This window comes from Pinus tabuliformis, chromosome 9 (genome assembly GCF_031772625.1).
Source record: "Pinus tabuliformis cultivar Carrire ecotype Pingquan chromosome 9, CPIR1, whole genome shotgun sequence".
Classification (NCBI taxonomy): domain Eukaryota; kingdom Viridiplantae; phylum Streptophyta; class Pinopsida; order Pinales; family Pinaceae; genus Pinus; species Pinus tabuliformis.
The window spans coordinates 297,739,241-297,756,380 of NC_142307.1; the positions used below are offsets into that span (position 1 = coordinate 297,739,241).

General features: G+C 39.2%; 1 protein-coding gene across 2 annotated transcripts in view; it reads left to right on the forward strand.

Annotated features, from left to right (window-relative positions):
* LOC149148382 (biotin synthase, mitochondrial-like) overlaps nucleotides 1-17,140 on the forward strand; it is a 289,099-nt gene that overhangs the window by 236,605 nt on the left and 35,354 nt on the right. Inside the window, exon 4 of one of the 2 annotated variants that reach the window (XM_089441134.1) lies at nucleotides 2,939-2,976. The exons of the other annotated variant lie outside the window; for it this stretch is intronic. Within the exon in view, the coding sequence (XP_089297260.1) occupies nucleotides 2,939-2,961 (23 nt within the window). The 3' untranslated portion in view covers nucleotides 2,962-2,976. Of the gene's footprint in view, nucleotides 1-2,938; nucleotides 2,977-17,140 lie in introns of those variants that run through there. 2 annotated transcript variants of the gene reach the window in all.

Here is a 17,140-nt window from a genome sequence, read left to right on the forward strand (position 1 = left end):
TCTCAACTAGAAAAGAATCCCATCACACCATGGTTGTCCAAGAAATCGTAAGGCAAGGCCAAAACCACTGCAAAACCAAGCAAAACCCATGTCAATGACAACAAATAAACCAATGCATGTACCATGCATTCACACATCATCTAGGAAATCACACATGCAACCTGTTGCTAGAAATATCTTCCTATTGAGGTTGTTGATCCACCCTTATCCTTGCTTTCCTTACTTGTCCTTTCCCTTACGTTGCTTTCCTTCTCTTTCCCTTACCTGATTGCTTTCTCCTCTTGGTGTTATTCTCTCTCTCTCTCTCTGAAACTAATTCCAAAACAAAACTAACAAAAATCTCTCAACTAATCCTTTAATGCCTTTTTATTATTGATGCCTCTAATTCCTTCATTTTCCCTTCAATTTCCCTCTCATGCAAATTTGTGATCCTTCACCTCCTTTTTCTCCTATTTTCCTTTATTTTCATAAATAAAATGCCAAATAATGCCTCTTTCCCTTTGCCAATTTCCTTAGCCATAAATAAACCAAAAGTGACACCCACTAGGACGTTTTTCCCAACATTCAACTCGGAATACATGTCTCATGAACTTGGTCTTATTTGGGCCTTTATTAACTTTTATTACATGAACTTTTAACCCATGGCTATTACAATGATTCAAGCTTTACACCATTTCAACTTGTTTATGGCCTAGAAGAATTATGTCAATCGAGTGTCAAATCCCATCGCTAAAAGTCATTGTTGAACTTCTATCCGACACCTCTGCAGTAGAGTAGTCTGACACCACTGCAGAAGAGGAATGTTTGTTATCAATGCATCACTTGGATGATACTCGTCAAGATGCTGCACTAGCTCTCGAAGCCCATAAGTTATGAGTTAAAGCTCAATATGACAAACATGCTAAGCCTCACTCTTACTAAGAGGGAGACGTTGTTTTAGTTTATGATCAAAAGCACGACCTCTTTTGCAGGCATGAACACTTCAACCATTGTGGATTGGTCCTTATATTTTCACTAAGGTTCTTTTGAAAGGAACCTATAAACTTCAGGACTATGATGGAATCTCGTTCGCTCAGCCCCGCAACGGGCTTTATCTAAAAAATAATTATTCTTAGTGTTTCATTAGGCATATGCTTTGTAATTTTATGTATATAAGTTTTGTTTCTTTTGGCGTGCTTGCTGCTTTGGCTTACTTTGGTTATTTTTTCGATGCATGTTTCTATTTTTTCATAGATGTCAACCTCACTCTCGCCATACATCGGATAATATGCAGATGGTTCCAGCCGTCACACATGACACATTGCATCAGTTGCTTGGGTACTTTATACACATGAGTTAGAGCTACTTAGTTCTGAAGGGGTCTTCCTTGGTCGTGCTAACAACAATATTGCTTAGTATAGGTCTGTCATCTAACTCCTTACGAAGTTTATATCTCTTGACATTTCAAATTTGGTGGTCAAATTAGACTCCCAACTGGTTGTTATGCATTTGAACAATTATTATCATATTCGTAATCTGATCTTGTTGAGTCATTTTTTAAGAGTAAGGCTTTTGGAACGTAATTTCAATCTTTCACGTTTAGTTTAGTTGCATGCATGTGTACATTTTCATAGCAAAATTTATATAAAAAACATCAAATACAAAAAAAAAAAAAAAAACCGCCAAAATATATATATATATATATATATATATATATATATATATATGATTTCAAGCCTTGTACATCCAAAAATTCCCAAAACTTGGGTGTTTTATATAAAATGGCTTCATTGAGCTTGTCACTAACACCCTATAGCTATCACCTATCCACTACTCCAGTTGAGCCTACTGCTCATGGTATCGTATCACAACCCAAACTATCCTCATAAGATGTACCAAAAACCTTTTTGGTACACCCACTGTGTGTCGTTGTAAGTGCATTGATATCTCCCTCATGGGAAGAGGTGGCACACCCACAGTAAGACCCTAGAGGTTCCTAGCAACCTCGCAAATATTCTTAGTGTCATCTCCTCCTTTGGCGGTTGTCACAACCCTTACTGCTACTCCAACCCCAGGTAGCTTCTCATCATGCCTCTCCTGTCGAAGCACACCTGTAGGACAAACAGGTGCAACATCTGTGTCATGACATCGCTCGTGTCAAAATGTTTCACCCTAACAAAAAAATTTGCATAAAATTCAAAAAAAAAAAAAAAAAACTTTTGTCACTAAATTTCCTTCTTACTTATTGGTCCCCATTGAGTATTGGGTGGCAAAATCAAATTCGGATCCCCTGAGTAATTCATACTGGAATATGGGAAGTCCTTGATCATCGAAATCTAGCATTGCAACCACTCAAAGAAGTCTGTATCAAAATAATGTTTGATAGGTCCTCCACTTATCCAATGTATCAAGGCTACCCATCTCTTTAGCCTCGGCTCCCTTGGACCTTCTATCACCAGACTCACTCGTGGTCTGAGAATAGGAACTCTCTCTAGCATGAAGCAAACCATCAGTGTACCATGCTCAAACTCTCTTTGGGCCAGAGTCTTTCACGCTGACAATTATGCTTTCACTAGGATGAGCAAACTCTCACACAAATCAAATACATGTTGATGCAGGCAATCCAACGCTAGAAGCATCTAGGATTTTTTTGCTATATGTTGATTCTTCGCCCCTGCCAATCAAACTATCATAAAAAGGATCAACCTCAGTGGCCTTTCTCTCACTCATTTGATTGGAATTTTGTTACTAACTTTGAGTACACCTGGTGTGCAATGGGCATTGATCAAATTAGTAGTGGTTTTAATGCTCACATTTTCACGTGTTTATGATTCTATGATCTAGATTAATGCTTTGGTATTGATGCATTTAATGTTTATATGTTGTTATATGTTAGTATATTAAATTGATAAGGTTTAAATATGCTATGTAGATCACTTGTTGTGTGTTATGTGTGTAGGTCTCGTTCTTGGAGTTGGCTAAGCGATCCTTCTCTACTACATTGATTGCTCCAAAAAAATTGTGTGAAGGATAAGTAGGTCTACACTCATTGTTGCTTTGTCAATTCTTATCTAGCATTAGTATGTTTGAATGTTTCTTGCTTTGACAACCTTATATCCCTTGATTCGTCTTCCTTAGGTTCCGGGAAAACTGCAAGGGTTTCTTACTTATCTACCTGTGCATTAATCCCTACAACAAAAATGGTTGGCTAAGATTGTAGGTCTCGTTCTTGGAGTTGGCTAAGCGATCCTTCTCTACTACATTGATTGCTCCAAAAAAATTGTGTGAAGGATAAATAGGTCTACACTCATTGTTGCTTTGTCAATTCTTATCTAGCATTAGTATGTTTGAATGTTTCTTGCTTTGACAACCTTAGATCCCTTGATCCATCTTCCTTAGGTTCCGGGAAAACTGTGAGGGTTTCTTACTTATCTACCTGTGCATTAATCCCTACAACAATAATGGTTGGCTAAGATTGAGAACATGAAGATTGATGGCTCGCAAGGAATCCGAGATGAAATAAGCCCGAAGGGGTTGCATCTCGAAAGTTGTAGGAGGTCTCTCAAGAGAAACACTCGGGCTGATGAGGACTAGGATGGTGTGGCAAGGATTACAATGTAGGGAACATTAGGATGGCATGGAGGTTATGCATAGACCAGTAGAGGAACCACTTCCCATGTAAGTGGGCTTATCATAGCATTAGGAGGTTTAAAAATGGGCTCACATGGATGGGAATTTCAACGGCCACCAATAGGAAATTTCATGTCCCAGAGTCTATTTCCTAGAGGAGATATTGCATAATGTTGAAGGGGGAGCTGGGATGACTAAGCACTGGCTTGCTGCGACAAAAATGAGGACCAATCAGAAGCACTATCAGCACAATAGTGTGGACCCTCCAGGGAACGTAAGCTTGAAGGTTCTTCCCTAGGAGTGCAAGTGAGATGCAAGTGGAGGGGAGCGAGATGATGTGAGCCCGAGCTATGGTGGCATACATGCATGCCTGGAAACCCATTCATTGGAGCATGGAGTATGTGTGGACCGACATACATTATGCCCATAGTGTCAACCCTGGAACTAATGTTAAGCATGAAATCATAATAAGCTGAGTAACAGAGCCCGAGTGATGGGAAGATTAGTGGCAAATAACGACCCATCGTAAGTGGAACCACTTCCCACATAAGTGGGCAATATATATATATATATATATATATATATATATATATATACATATATATATACATATACATATACATATACATATACAATATACATATACATATACATATACATATGTATATGTATATGTATATGTATGTATGTATGTATGTATGTATGTACACAAATGCATATGGTTTGCATTTTAATGGATAGTGTGGGGTTGCGGAACCTAAACCCATGAACGGGTCAGCATCCAATAAACAATTTCCCAATGGTGTCGAGAGACTAGCCAGGTGGGTATAGCCACATGGTTGCCACTTGGCGAAGTTGATGACATGACATTTTCTGATGTGTTAGAAATTTGAATGGTCGCGACTTTTAATCCAAAGGTCAGATTGAAGTAAAAATTTTATATCACCATAATCATCCTGACAAGATGAACACAATGGTGTTGTTGAACTAAGGTTTTAAGTATTTTGAAGAGACTTAAATTTTTAGATCCCATTTCCATAACGACACCTTGGATCTTGGGTGAGTATAGTAACCACCTCCTCTTAATCAGTGTTATAGTGAGGATGAAGAGGGGGATAATATATACACCACATTGTTTACATGGCACCCATAAAGACTACGTAGGGTACCCAAAGGTAGCATTTGGACACATGAAGATGCTTTAAGGCTTGATTTGAGGACCCTTCTTCAAATTGATGGTTGATTAGGATATTTGGAAACTCATTTAGCCCTTCCAATGCACCTTTGGAGCATTTTGAGACCTAAAAGATCATGGCATCATGCTTATTAAGGGCTTAACGCTCACCCATGTGGGCATTTATTGGCATATTTTAGTTGTTGAACTATTGGGTTGGATTGTAACCCATTTACTTTGTGTCTACTCAAAATTAAACTTGTTTTAGAGACTTTTAGTGGATTGTTAGAGGTGACAAAACTCCTATAAAAGAAGAATCACCTCTTTTCATTTATGATCATCACACTTGTGAATTTGAGACTCTCTAAAAGAGCTTGACTTAGCCTATTATAATTCACTTCTTGAGGAGATGTGATCTTCTATGGATTTTTGCTAAATGGAGACTAGTTTTTATGTTGGAGACATCTTTTGGGATTGAAATAGCATATTCTTGGATAATTTGTGAGTGTTTATTACATATCTTTTATGGTTTTACACAACGAAATATTGCTAGGATTTTTATTGATTCCTTTTCTAACAAATTTTAATGGAAAATCTTGGTAAATTGTTGTATGCTTAATCTATATTCCTTGAACTCCCTAGAAAAACTCTTGGCGAGCATTTTTCTAGTTAATTTCCCCCCTCATAAAAATATAACTAGGGTTTCCCCCTTGCTCCTTGAAAAAAGTTGATATCTCCATGGTGTGAATCCTAAAGACTCCATCACCCAAGTAGGGAAAAGGCATTAGGATGCCTTTGAAGATTAAAAAAATAAAAAATGAAAAATAAAATAAAAATAAAAATAAAAATAAAAAAATTGAAAAAAATTTATCGTCCCTTTCTCTCTCTTTCTTTTTAAGTCCTTCAAGGCAAGTTGCTAGGGCTAGGGCAGGGGCCAAATTTAACTAGGAGTTGAGCCACTAAAGAATTGGAGCTAATTTGGCATCTTTTCATTCTGTTGGACCTCACAAGCTCAAAATTTAGTAGTTTTCTTAGTGAAAATTTCCTTATTAGGGCTGATATCATCAACCCTAAGTAATTTAGTGCCTTAGTAAACTCTACTTCTACTTAAAGCTTCTACCTAGGGCTTATTAAATGTTTACCATTCCCTTTTGTTGATTACATCTTTGAAGTAAACATTTTCATTGTGCTTGTATGACTAAAGGCACCCTTATTGAGTCATATTGTGCAACCTTGTAACTTAGGTGCATTTTTATAGGCTTATTTTATGGTACGATGCTCCTTGACATAAAAAATCCTACCCTAATCCAATTAAGAACTCCCTTTTATTAAGCCTTTCATTTGCATTGCCTTAAACCTATTGACTTAGAATACCTCTTAGGTGACATATAATGGGAAGGCTCTCGCGTGGTGAAATTCCATTAAAGAGTGGGAAATGGAGTGCTAAGGTGACAGTGACAACTACCTTATTATTGTGTCTTAGTTTGGCTCTTCCCCTTGCAAGGCTTGCAAGATTTTAAGGCAACAATACCCTAATGTCTTGCTCACTAGAAGACTTCTCTTTAAGACAATGATAAATATATAATGGAGATGGAATGGTGATGACATCATAAGAGCTCTCTTCTCCCTTATATATACAATATGAGAGGGAGTTTAACATAAAATAAGGATGTGTGTCCATGCGAGTAACCAACAAGGCAACCCAAAATGAAGCACCCTACAATAAAATAATATACAAATGTCATGCAATGGTTTATCCAACTCCTACAATAAAATCCCCTCCATACATAATTCTCATTGGGCTCAATGCCCCTCCTCCAAGCTAATGTTCTCTCCAACAAGTTGTTATCCCAACACTCCCTCTTCCATGGTTTTTCGTTATCCAAGTGTCCACGTGTAAGGCACTTCTCTAACAATGTGCCAAATTCCCCCCCATGCATAATGCTCCTCAACATGTGTTCCAATGTGGCCACTAAGATCCAATGCTCACCCTTGACATATGTGCTTAAGTCCATCACCAACCTCCATTAGTATGTTCCTTAACCCAACCATCTTCGAGGCATACATCACATGGCCCTAAGCTCCAAGGGCTAAGTGCCCTCCTCCAAGTATCCAATAGTCCTCCTCCTAGATAGGTACCTCTCTTAATCAAGAAATTACTCCTCCATTGTGTGAATTCAATGAGATAGTCATGGTGTCAATTAGAGTAACAACCTCCTAGATAGGGTGTCATTTCAACACGCTAACCAAGTTCCATCATCCACCCAAACTAAGACATCCATGACTCCATGAAGCATCGCTAAGGGGCTAAGAGTTCTTATATTCAATTATGGTGTGATCTTCTCTTGTGATGTTGTTATAAACCTATTGTGTTTTCTATTTTGGGTCACAGTTTGTTGAAGTCTTCACCACAAATATTTTATCTCCTAGTGATCTAAAAAAAGAACCATAACAACAACTTGTTATGTCACTCCTTCCACATATGAGCAATTAAATGATAATGATGCAAATTTCTTAAGCAATCCATCTCCTCGAACTACTCTTACATTGATAAAGGACTATGCTCAAGTGGGCCATTTCCACACTTTTATATGCTACCAATTTTCTTGCAAGCCCCTTAGGTATCTCCTCCACCATAGGCCCTCATTTCCGTGGTCCATGACATGCCCACCAACTTTCGTATTCTTTCACCTTTGTCATTGTGGAGCACATTATCTACTACCAATGATCATGTTGGGTTACTAAGGTTGAGATATGGTGTTCAACAAGGGATGATATGCAATGCCATATTTATTGCAACCCTTGATCAACATTATGGAGGGGTATGCTCTTAAGATGTATTGTCTTCTCTTTGTGGACCCTAATTCAAATTAAGGGGAGAAATTGAAACTAAGGTTGTATGTCACTCTTATGATGTAATCTCTTCTCTCCATGTTCCCAAATTCAAATTAAGAGAGGATGATGAAATTAAGGTAGTAATATTTGTTGAAATGGTAATAATCTTCACTCCTGATTACTTGTTACTATGACTAATTTCCTTCATTATTGTATTACCAAGATAAGGTTTAATAACTAACCTAGTCAACTTTATTTTATATTACTCTAGGTGGCTAAGGTTGGCCTAAGCATTTATGTGGGCCTATAACCCCCTCGTGGGGGAAGGGAACCACCACATAAGTTATGCATAAATGAACACCTCATGAGTCATTTGCAACACCATATTCATTCATTTAGTGATTGATTATTTATCTTCTAGTCACTTACACCTTGTTCAAGGGTCATATTGTCTTCTCTTTTCAACCTCAACATTTCAGTTGTGTTTGGAATATCTCACACTACAACCATAGTGCTCTAGTTTAAGGGTATAATCAATGTTGTTGCTCGATCTGTGTGTGTGTATGTGTGTGTTATTGTAGGTTGGAGGGTTTGTTAGTGGTTCCATTTGTTATAAAATCAAAAAGGAAGAAAGATTCTCTTGTTTTGACAATTACTTGTGATATTCTTGTATTATTATTAGCTTTCTTTATGTTCTTATTTTATCTTCTTCGCATCAAGAATAATCAAAATAAAGACATGAAGATAACCGACACGAGATATAGGCACTAAACCAGGGCTCAAACCCCTATGAAGGGAAAAACCCAGTCAAACTCTTCCAAGAGTAGATTCAAATAAAACTTGAGACAACCCAAGACCTTAGACCAAACCAAAAGCCTCTCCTCACTCCACCAATTCAACCCTTCAAGATGATTAGAAAATCTTCAATAGTTGACCTTAGTCAAACAACTTCTATCCAAATTCAACTTAGAATTTTGTCCCTGCAGCTTCTAGAATTTCAGCCCTATTGCAACTTTGACATTTTGACCCTCTTGCAACAACCCAAAAAATTGCACATGTAGAAGAAAAGAGGGAAATTCAACTTCTTCTTACTTGACAAGTGTCTCCTTCTCCTTCGCTAGGGTTTTCTCCTTCTCCTTAGGTATTTCACTCTTCTTTTTCTTCTCCAACAACTGCAGATCAAACTTGCTTTTCTTGTGCCCCAAATGAGGTTGAGTTGTTGCCTATGTATAGTGGTTTATGGCTCCCAAATAAGCTGACTTGTCTTCTTTGAGGCCGAATTGGTGGAGGAGACCTAATTGAATTATTTTACATCAAAATAATTTTCTCCCTTGATAGATAAAGCCCAAGAAGGGTCTATTACACGATGAAAAGAACTAGGACTTATGACATAAACCCTAGAAGCCTACAATGGAGGATTTGACCTAAAAATAAATAAATAAGGTATGAAATCCATGTTAATAAATGAATTTTGTTTTACAAATAAATTTCTTTTTTCTTTCTTTTGACAAATATATTACATCATGACTCAAGTACAATTATGAAGACTGGCATTAGTTACATTCTTCAACGCCATTCAATCCTCACCTGTCTTTCATGATCTCAACATGATATGAGAACCAATGTGATCCTCCTTGACCTTGTTCACTGTTGGTTAGGAATCTTTATATGAATTTCATGTTGGTTTTTTAGAATTTGCAGACCTCACATGTGAAATGAAACGACAACTCGAAGATGTTTCGGGCTAATTTCTCTCTCCAATGCACTTATACTAGCACATTGTTTCCTTTCTTAGGAGAGTACTACCCCAGAGATTCTATCTTCTCTCCTTGGTGCAAGTTTTAGTGTGTCCACTTGCCTATTCTTTTAGGTTTCATAATTTACACACAAGATTGTCCTTAACCTATTGAGTGTTGGGACATTTTTTCCTATAATGTTTGTTGTACAAGGGCACCCTATTTAGGGAATTTTGGGCCCCCTTTTATGCATAAAAATGGAGAATTTATGCATAACTTCGAATGCCTAGCTTTTAAGCTTTCTTGCTAATTTATTTCACACCTATTTTTTTGGATCTGGAAGACTTTTTGGCCAGTAGGACACACCTATGCGTTAAAACAGTTAGGAACTCTCGTGTAAAAGAATATTGAATGAATTAATTTACCAAGAGCAAACAGCTCAATGATAATACAAAGATATTTACAATAATAGAAACATCAGGTTTCTATGTACAAACAGTTTCATCTAAGAAACTGCTAAAAGAATAAAATTAGCAACATCTAGAAGACTGAGCATTAAATACTAAATAGACATATTCTAATACCCTCCCTTAATGCTCAATCTATTTACAACACCAATAGACCCTCGGAATTTTACAAATTTATCAGGACCAAGCGGCTTGGTGAAAATGTCGGCGGGCTGCTCTGTTGTGGGAACATATTGCAACTGAACTGAGCCGTCTTCAACCAGCTGGCGAATGTAGTGGCAATGAGTTTCCACATGCTTTGTTCGTTCATGAAAGACTGGATTCTTGGCAAGTTTGAGCACTCCCTGATCATCACAAAACAAAGAAGTAGGCCTTGTCTGAAAGACATGCATATCTGCAAGCATACGGCGAAGCCAAACTGCCTCACAGGATGCCTTAACTGCTCCCCGATACTCTGCTTCTGTTGAGGAGAGAGCCACTGCCTGTTGCTTCTTACTAGTCCAAGTAACAGCACCAGATCCTAGACTAAACACATACCCAGCTGTAGATTTACGGTCATCAACCGAACCGGCCCAGTCAGAATCAGTGTAGCCACTGAGAATAGGATTGGAGCTGCGAGTATATAAGAGACCATAATCAGAAGTACCACGCACATATCGTAGCACCCGCTTTGCTGCTATCCAATGATCAGCTTTAGGGGCTGACATAAAGCGAGAAATGTAGCTTACTGCAAAACTGATATCGGGTCTGGTAGCAGTAAGATAGATGAGACTGCCCACTAATTGCCTGAATAAAGTTTCATCCACAAGGGGAGAGGATGACTGTGCTGAAAGTTTGAGCCCTGGTTCCATAGGAGTCGTGGCCGGTTTGCAATCCTGCATTCTGAACCTTTCCACAAGATTTTTGGCATACTTGGATTGAGAGAGAAAAATCTGATTTTCAGTCTGCCAAACTTCAACCCCCAGACAGTAATGAAGAAGTCCCAAGTCTGTCATCTCAAAAGTTCTGCATAGATCTTGTTTGATCCCATGGATCAAATGTGCAGAGCTGCCAGTAATGATAAGATCGTCCACATAGACAACGACAAACAAGATATCAGCACCAGTATGCTTGATGTACAGGTTTGCATCAGATGGGCTCCGCTGAAAACCCTGATCTGTCAGGTACTGATCAATTTTGATATACCAAGCCCGAGGAGCTTGTTTCAATCCATAGATTGCTTTAGCTAACCGACACACTTTCTGTTCTTGACCAGCAACCTTGAATCCTGGAGGCTGCGTCATGTAGACTTCTTCCTGAAGATCACCATTTAGGAAAGCACTCTTTACATCCATCTGATGAACTTTCCAATTGAACTGAGCTGCTAGGGCAAGAACAAGCCTTATGGTACTCATCTTGGCTGTAGGAGCAAAAGTCTCCTCATAATCGATGCCTTCCTTCTGTGAGAATCCTCGAGCCACAAGACGAGCTTTATACTTGTCTATGGTTCCATCAGCTTTGTATTTTACTTTATACACCCATTTGCAGCCTATGGGCTTTTTTTCGGCAGGAAGATCAGAAAGTGTCCAGGTGTGATTCTTCTGAAGACTCTGGAATTCGGCTTCCATAGCCTGTTCCCACTCAGATGTACCCTTAGCCTCTGAATAGGTTTGAGGCTCAAAGATACTGTGAAGGTTAGCCATAAGAGCAAAATTGATTGTAGACTGTTGTCTGTTCTTATGTCTAGAAGTTCTACCTTCAAGGAGCTCATCATCCCGGAGATCACCTATGGTTTTAGCCCACCATTTAGGCCGAAGAGAAGAAGAACCAATATCAGGAGTAGAGGAACCAATATCAGGGGGAAGGGAAGAAGGCTCAAGAGCAATAGGGACAGCGAGAGAAGGATTAGCTTCTGGAGGAAGCTCAAATAGAGTAGTATCAAATCCTGATGCTACATCATCCCTCCCATCAGGTGGACTGACTGGGAGAAGAACACTGTGAGGCGGATCCTCAGAACGCTGCTCAGAAGAAGAAGACTGAAAGAATCCTCTGTCTTCATCAAATACTACATCTCGACTGAAGCTAAGACGACCAGTGGCTATATCTATCAGCCTATAGGCCTTGTGATGATCACTGTAACCTGTCATCATGAGTTTCTGACTTTTGGAATCCAACTTAGAGCGCTTAGCAGATGGAATCCAAACATATGCAACTGAGCCAAAAACTTTGAGATGACTGATCTTAGGCTTACGACCAGACCACACTTCTTCAGGAGTCTTCCCTTTAACAGCCTGAGTAGGTGATCGGTTAAGAAGGTAAACAGCAGTAAATACTGCTTCAGCCCAGAATTTGTTTGGAACACTCCTGTGTTGTAACATGGAACGAGCCATTTCCACAACCGTGCGGTTGCGACGCTCGACAACACTGTTCTGCTGGGGAGTGTAAGGTGTGGTTAATTGACGTTTGATGCCATGAATATCACAGAAGTTGGCAAAAGCTGAGGAACAAAATTCCCCCCCATTGTCGGTCCTAAGGGTCATGATATTACAACCAGATTCTTTTTCAACTAATGTTTTAAACTTCTGAAAGGTACTAAGAGCATCAGATTTATTTTTTACAAAATACACCCACATCTTTCTACTGAAGTCATCTACAATAAGTAAAAAATATTTGCAAGCAGTGATAGAAGCTGTATTCATAGGACCACAAATATCAGCATGAAGTAACTGAAGTACCTTGGATGCGCGCCAAGATTCTCCATTGTTGAATGAAGACCGATGTTGCTTTCCTGCTTGACAGGCGCTGCATATCCCCAACTGCTGAGTCTGAATATCAGGTAAGCCTGACACAAGTCCCTCCCGAGAGAGCTGAGAGAGATACTGCATATTGAGATGCCCATATCGCTGATGCCATAGAGTGCTGATGGGAGAAACACGTGCTGCTAGAGCCACTTCTGGAAAGTCACCGGTATCAAGTAGCCTGTATAGACCATGGTCCTCTAGGCCAACAGCAACTGTTAGACTGGTCTCCCTGTCAATGATGGAGCACTTGTGTGCACTGAACATAACATCAAGCTGAGGAGAATTCCTCATAATCTGGCTGACAGATAGCAGATTAATCTCCATACCAGGAACGTAGTATACATTTAGAAATATGAGCGTGCGTCCACCAGACTGAATTTGAACTGTACCCCTGCCAGCTACATTGTACTTTTCACCTCCACCAAATACTACTGAATCACTGAAAGGTGAGAAGTCAATAAACCAGTCACGCCTGTGAGAGAAGTGGCGTGATGCACCAGAATCAATGTACCATGCAGAGGACGGAACATGTTCTGAAGACCTTTTAGCCATAAAGGCGTAAAAGGCAGAATCTGTCTGCTCGGAATGTTCTGCAACATTCGCTGTCTGATTTGGCCCTCCCTGTTTCTTCTGTTCAGAAGCAATCCTCTGCCGGCAATCTTTCTTCATGTGACCGAACCTGTGACAGTAATTACACTGCACACTTTTCTTCCTAGCAGGATCAAAAGACTGAGGAGAACCTTTCTGCTGGAAAGACTGATAGGACTGGTATTTTGCAGCAAATGCATTTTCCGAGGGCACTGATGAAGAACCACTACCAAACTGCTGTTTCCACCGATTCTGCTGCAGAAGTTTGGTACATAAATCTGAAAACTTCAGATCAACATTTGTGGTTGTAATGTTGAGTGTTTCGATGAAGTGTTCATAAGATTTTGGTAGACTCTTCAGAGTAATGACTACCATATCTTCTTCCTCCATGGTCCGACCAATGGCTTCGAGCTGATCTCGAATGTCTTTAATTTTGTTGAGATGTTCCTGTAAAGACATATGTTCATCCATCATGATGGAGAACAACTGATTTTTGAGAAAAAATGCTCTGCTTTTGTCAGATGTCTCGTGCAGTTCTTTCAACTGTTGCCAAATTTCGGCAGCGGTCTTGCCAGAGGGAATCTGTGGTAACTGATCATCAGCGACAGAGAGCTGAGCTTGAGAAGCATAACAGCCTCCCGATTTCGATCATCAAATTTATCTTGATCGGTACCAGCTGTACCGGGACGAGGCTCTTTGCCCAAAATGAGCTGATCAAGACGCCTGTATTAAAAAATGGTCAGCATTCTTTGTTTCCAAATGTTATAGTTGTTGCCATTAAAGCGTTGATTTCCTTCTAACATCAGATTGCTGAGCGTAGCCATTTTCCCAAAGATAATAGAGAAGTTTGACACACAACCAAGTGTAGCTGCCTGCTAAAAAATCTTCTTTCAAGATGACTGTACCAAATTGTTAATAAATGTTGTTGTGAAAGAAATAGACTTGCCCACAAAAAAAAATTACTCAGATCTGATCACGCCACTTTAAAAAAAATGACTGTGATGCTGGATTGATCACGCTGTAATACTTACTTAAAAATGACTGTGATACTTTATTCTGGTCCCACCGCTTCAAATCAGATCATAATAATTTTTAATCCACTTTCTAAACACAAAACGTGAATCTGGAGAATACCTTTGCTTGACACTGCCGTCACGCGACCTGAAGAATCTCGCTGCCGTCACGTGATCTGAATGTATATACGACTGGACAGTGTTGACTAGCGACTATATACGACTTGCGGGCACAGTCAAGCTAGAATGTATATACGACTTGCGGGTATAGTCTCGCTCTGTTTTAAAAAAACACGCGTTTCATTTATTAATACAAATACCGGTGACTCGGATCTCAGCAAATACCGGTGGCTCGGATCTCGTCCTGCAGTAAACGGTTTCGTGGATATCTGTTGACGGGCTTGCTGATACGGATCGACTGGATTTCTCGATTCCCAAGTGGCCGTCTCTCGAGGGAAATCAGCGGCTCCTTCTGGAGAGCACCGTAACTTTAATACCACGAAATACTCAGACGCAATCAATGAAATACCACGAGACTTTAATGCAATACCACGGGAGCCGTAACTTTGATTACTGATAGATTGTCGTAACTTTGAATTGTTTTGATTTGATGTGATTCTGGTGATGGCGAGAACAAGCGGCAAGCAAGGGTTTTCACGGGCTTCCGGGCCACGCAGTTCCGAGTTTACAAGTTCAAAAACTCGAACCCGCTGGCAGAATCAGATCTTCCGGCATGTATAAATTGCGGATCTCGGCCTGCGTCCTCCGAAATCGAGTATCTGGAAAAATATGCGGCAAAAAAAAAACTGTAAAGTCTGAAGAATAAATACAGCAGCAGTACTGATATACTCCCGTGAGCGAAGACTGAGCGTCGAACTGTGTGAGCGAAGAGAGTGTTGCCACGTTCCCGTAAAGCAATTCAAATTTTGGTGCCGCTGGAAAGTGCCGGAATTTTGATATGTTTCTAGCGTGCCTTGATTCGAATGGATCCGGAACCCTCCTCAGAACAGACCCCACAGCTCTATTTCGAATCTTGATTCTTCAAAACAAATAAACTGTTCACGATAATGCAGGAGATAAATCCCTTTCTGTATCGAGATTGACGACTGTAAGCTTTTATCACAATGAGCAAAGCCGAGGCTAAGACTCAGTGAAGGCTACCTGGCTTACAGAGGGCTCGACCTTAGAAAGGAATGAAGATCAAGAAATCTGCAGACCCTGAGAGCAGTTTCGAAATGAACTACTGAATTTTTCAATCTATGAAAAATTATTTCGAAAAAAAATTCCTGTGCTCTGATACCATAAAACAGTTAGGAACTCTCGTGTAAAAGAATATTGAATGAATTAATTTACCAAGAGCAAACAGCTCAATGATAATACAAAGATATTTACAATAATAGAAACATCAGGTTTCTATGTACAAACAGTTTCATCTAAGAAACTGCTAAAAGAATAAAATTAGCAACAGCTAGAAGACTGAGCATTAAATACTAAATAGACATATTCTAATATGCGTTGCTGCTACTAGGTGGTTTTTAATGATAGGTATGTGCACAAGGGCCTTGGAAATGTTTTATGGAAGAAGATCACGCCTTAAGTCATAAAGAAAGATTTGATGCATTCAAATCACTCAAACAATCCTACAATGCCTTGTCGAATCACTTTAAACAACTTGCAAAATGTGTCACGTGATTAGGTAATAATGGAACTAACCATGAGCTATTTTCCAAATAAACTACAAATGAACCCACATGAACTTACAAGCATGCAGATGCTTAAAAAAGAACATGTGTTTAGTGTTGAAGAAAAAGGGTCACTAGGTTCGGTATTTGTCAAATGTAATTTTGATCTTTGTGCTTGTCAAGAAAAAGAATTATTATTTTTATAAATTTTATGAATGAGTTTCTTACTCATTCTATAGGTCTAGGAAAATCAAAGATTCAAAATTATATTGAAGAGCTCTTCTTGAGCATTTATGTAATGAACATAAGTCAACCTAGTGTTAAGTAACCCTCTAAGACAAGCATCGTCCTTCAAAGAAGAAGCCTGCAAATAAAAGGCATCATGTTGGCCTGCAAATATATATTAAATAATATATAGAGATGACATGTCGGCTCAATAAATAGACATCACGGTTCACAATGACACGTCGGCTAATATGGAAGATGAATCATTATATATACCCGCTGGGGTATCTGCAAAACACAGGAAAGTTCAGACATCTCTGCAACTTCGGATGAGTACAAAGGTACAAAATTTCGGATGGGTACATTAGGGTGCAGGAACTCAGATTCATTGTAATTTTCGATGGGTACAATGCATACAGGATCTCAGATACTTCTAAAATTTCGGTGGTGATTACAGTATGTAATTACAGTGTAACCTTCTCGATGGTGACAATCTCAACATAGTTGTAACAATAAGGATCTCAGTGCAGGGAAGAAAAACACAGTGACGTTCTTGGCTTAATTATTATGAAGAGGATCTTAGTTAAACTCTCTTGGTAAACTTCTAGATGTTGTCATAATTCTCGGTATATTTGTGATAAGGATATCTCATATCTCGATATACTTCTAAATATAATCATGATCTTGATGGAAGACCATCTAGATGCAACACTCTTATATGTACATGTCTCGGTATAAGATATTGTTGTTATGATCTCTATGAAGATGCAGTGGTGTTGCAACATTAGTGATCTCAGCGATGACCTTGCTAGTGCAGCAGTAATGAAGAATTCAATGAAGCAACAGTGTTGATGATGACCTCAATAATAAGAAGAGGATTGGTGACTTGGTCTTGGAGTGGCCTAGTAGGTCAAGGGTTATGGTATTTGTGTTCATCAATTGAATCTCCATAAGAAGAATTTCGTGTGGGTTTTCCTCTCCAAGAGGGAGAGGTTTTGGCCCTGGCAAAATGCCAACATCTTGTGTTCTTG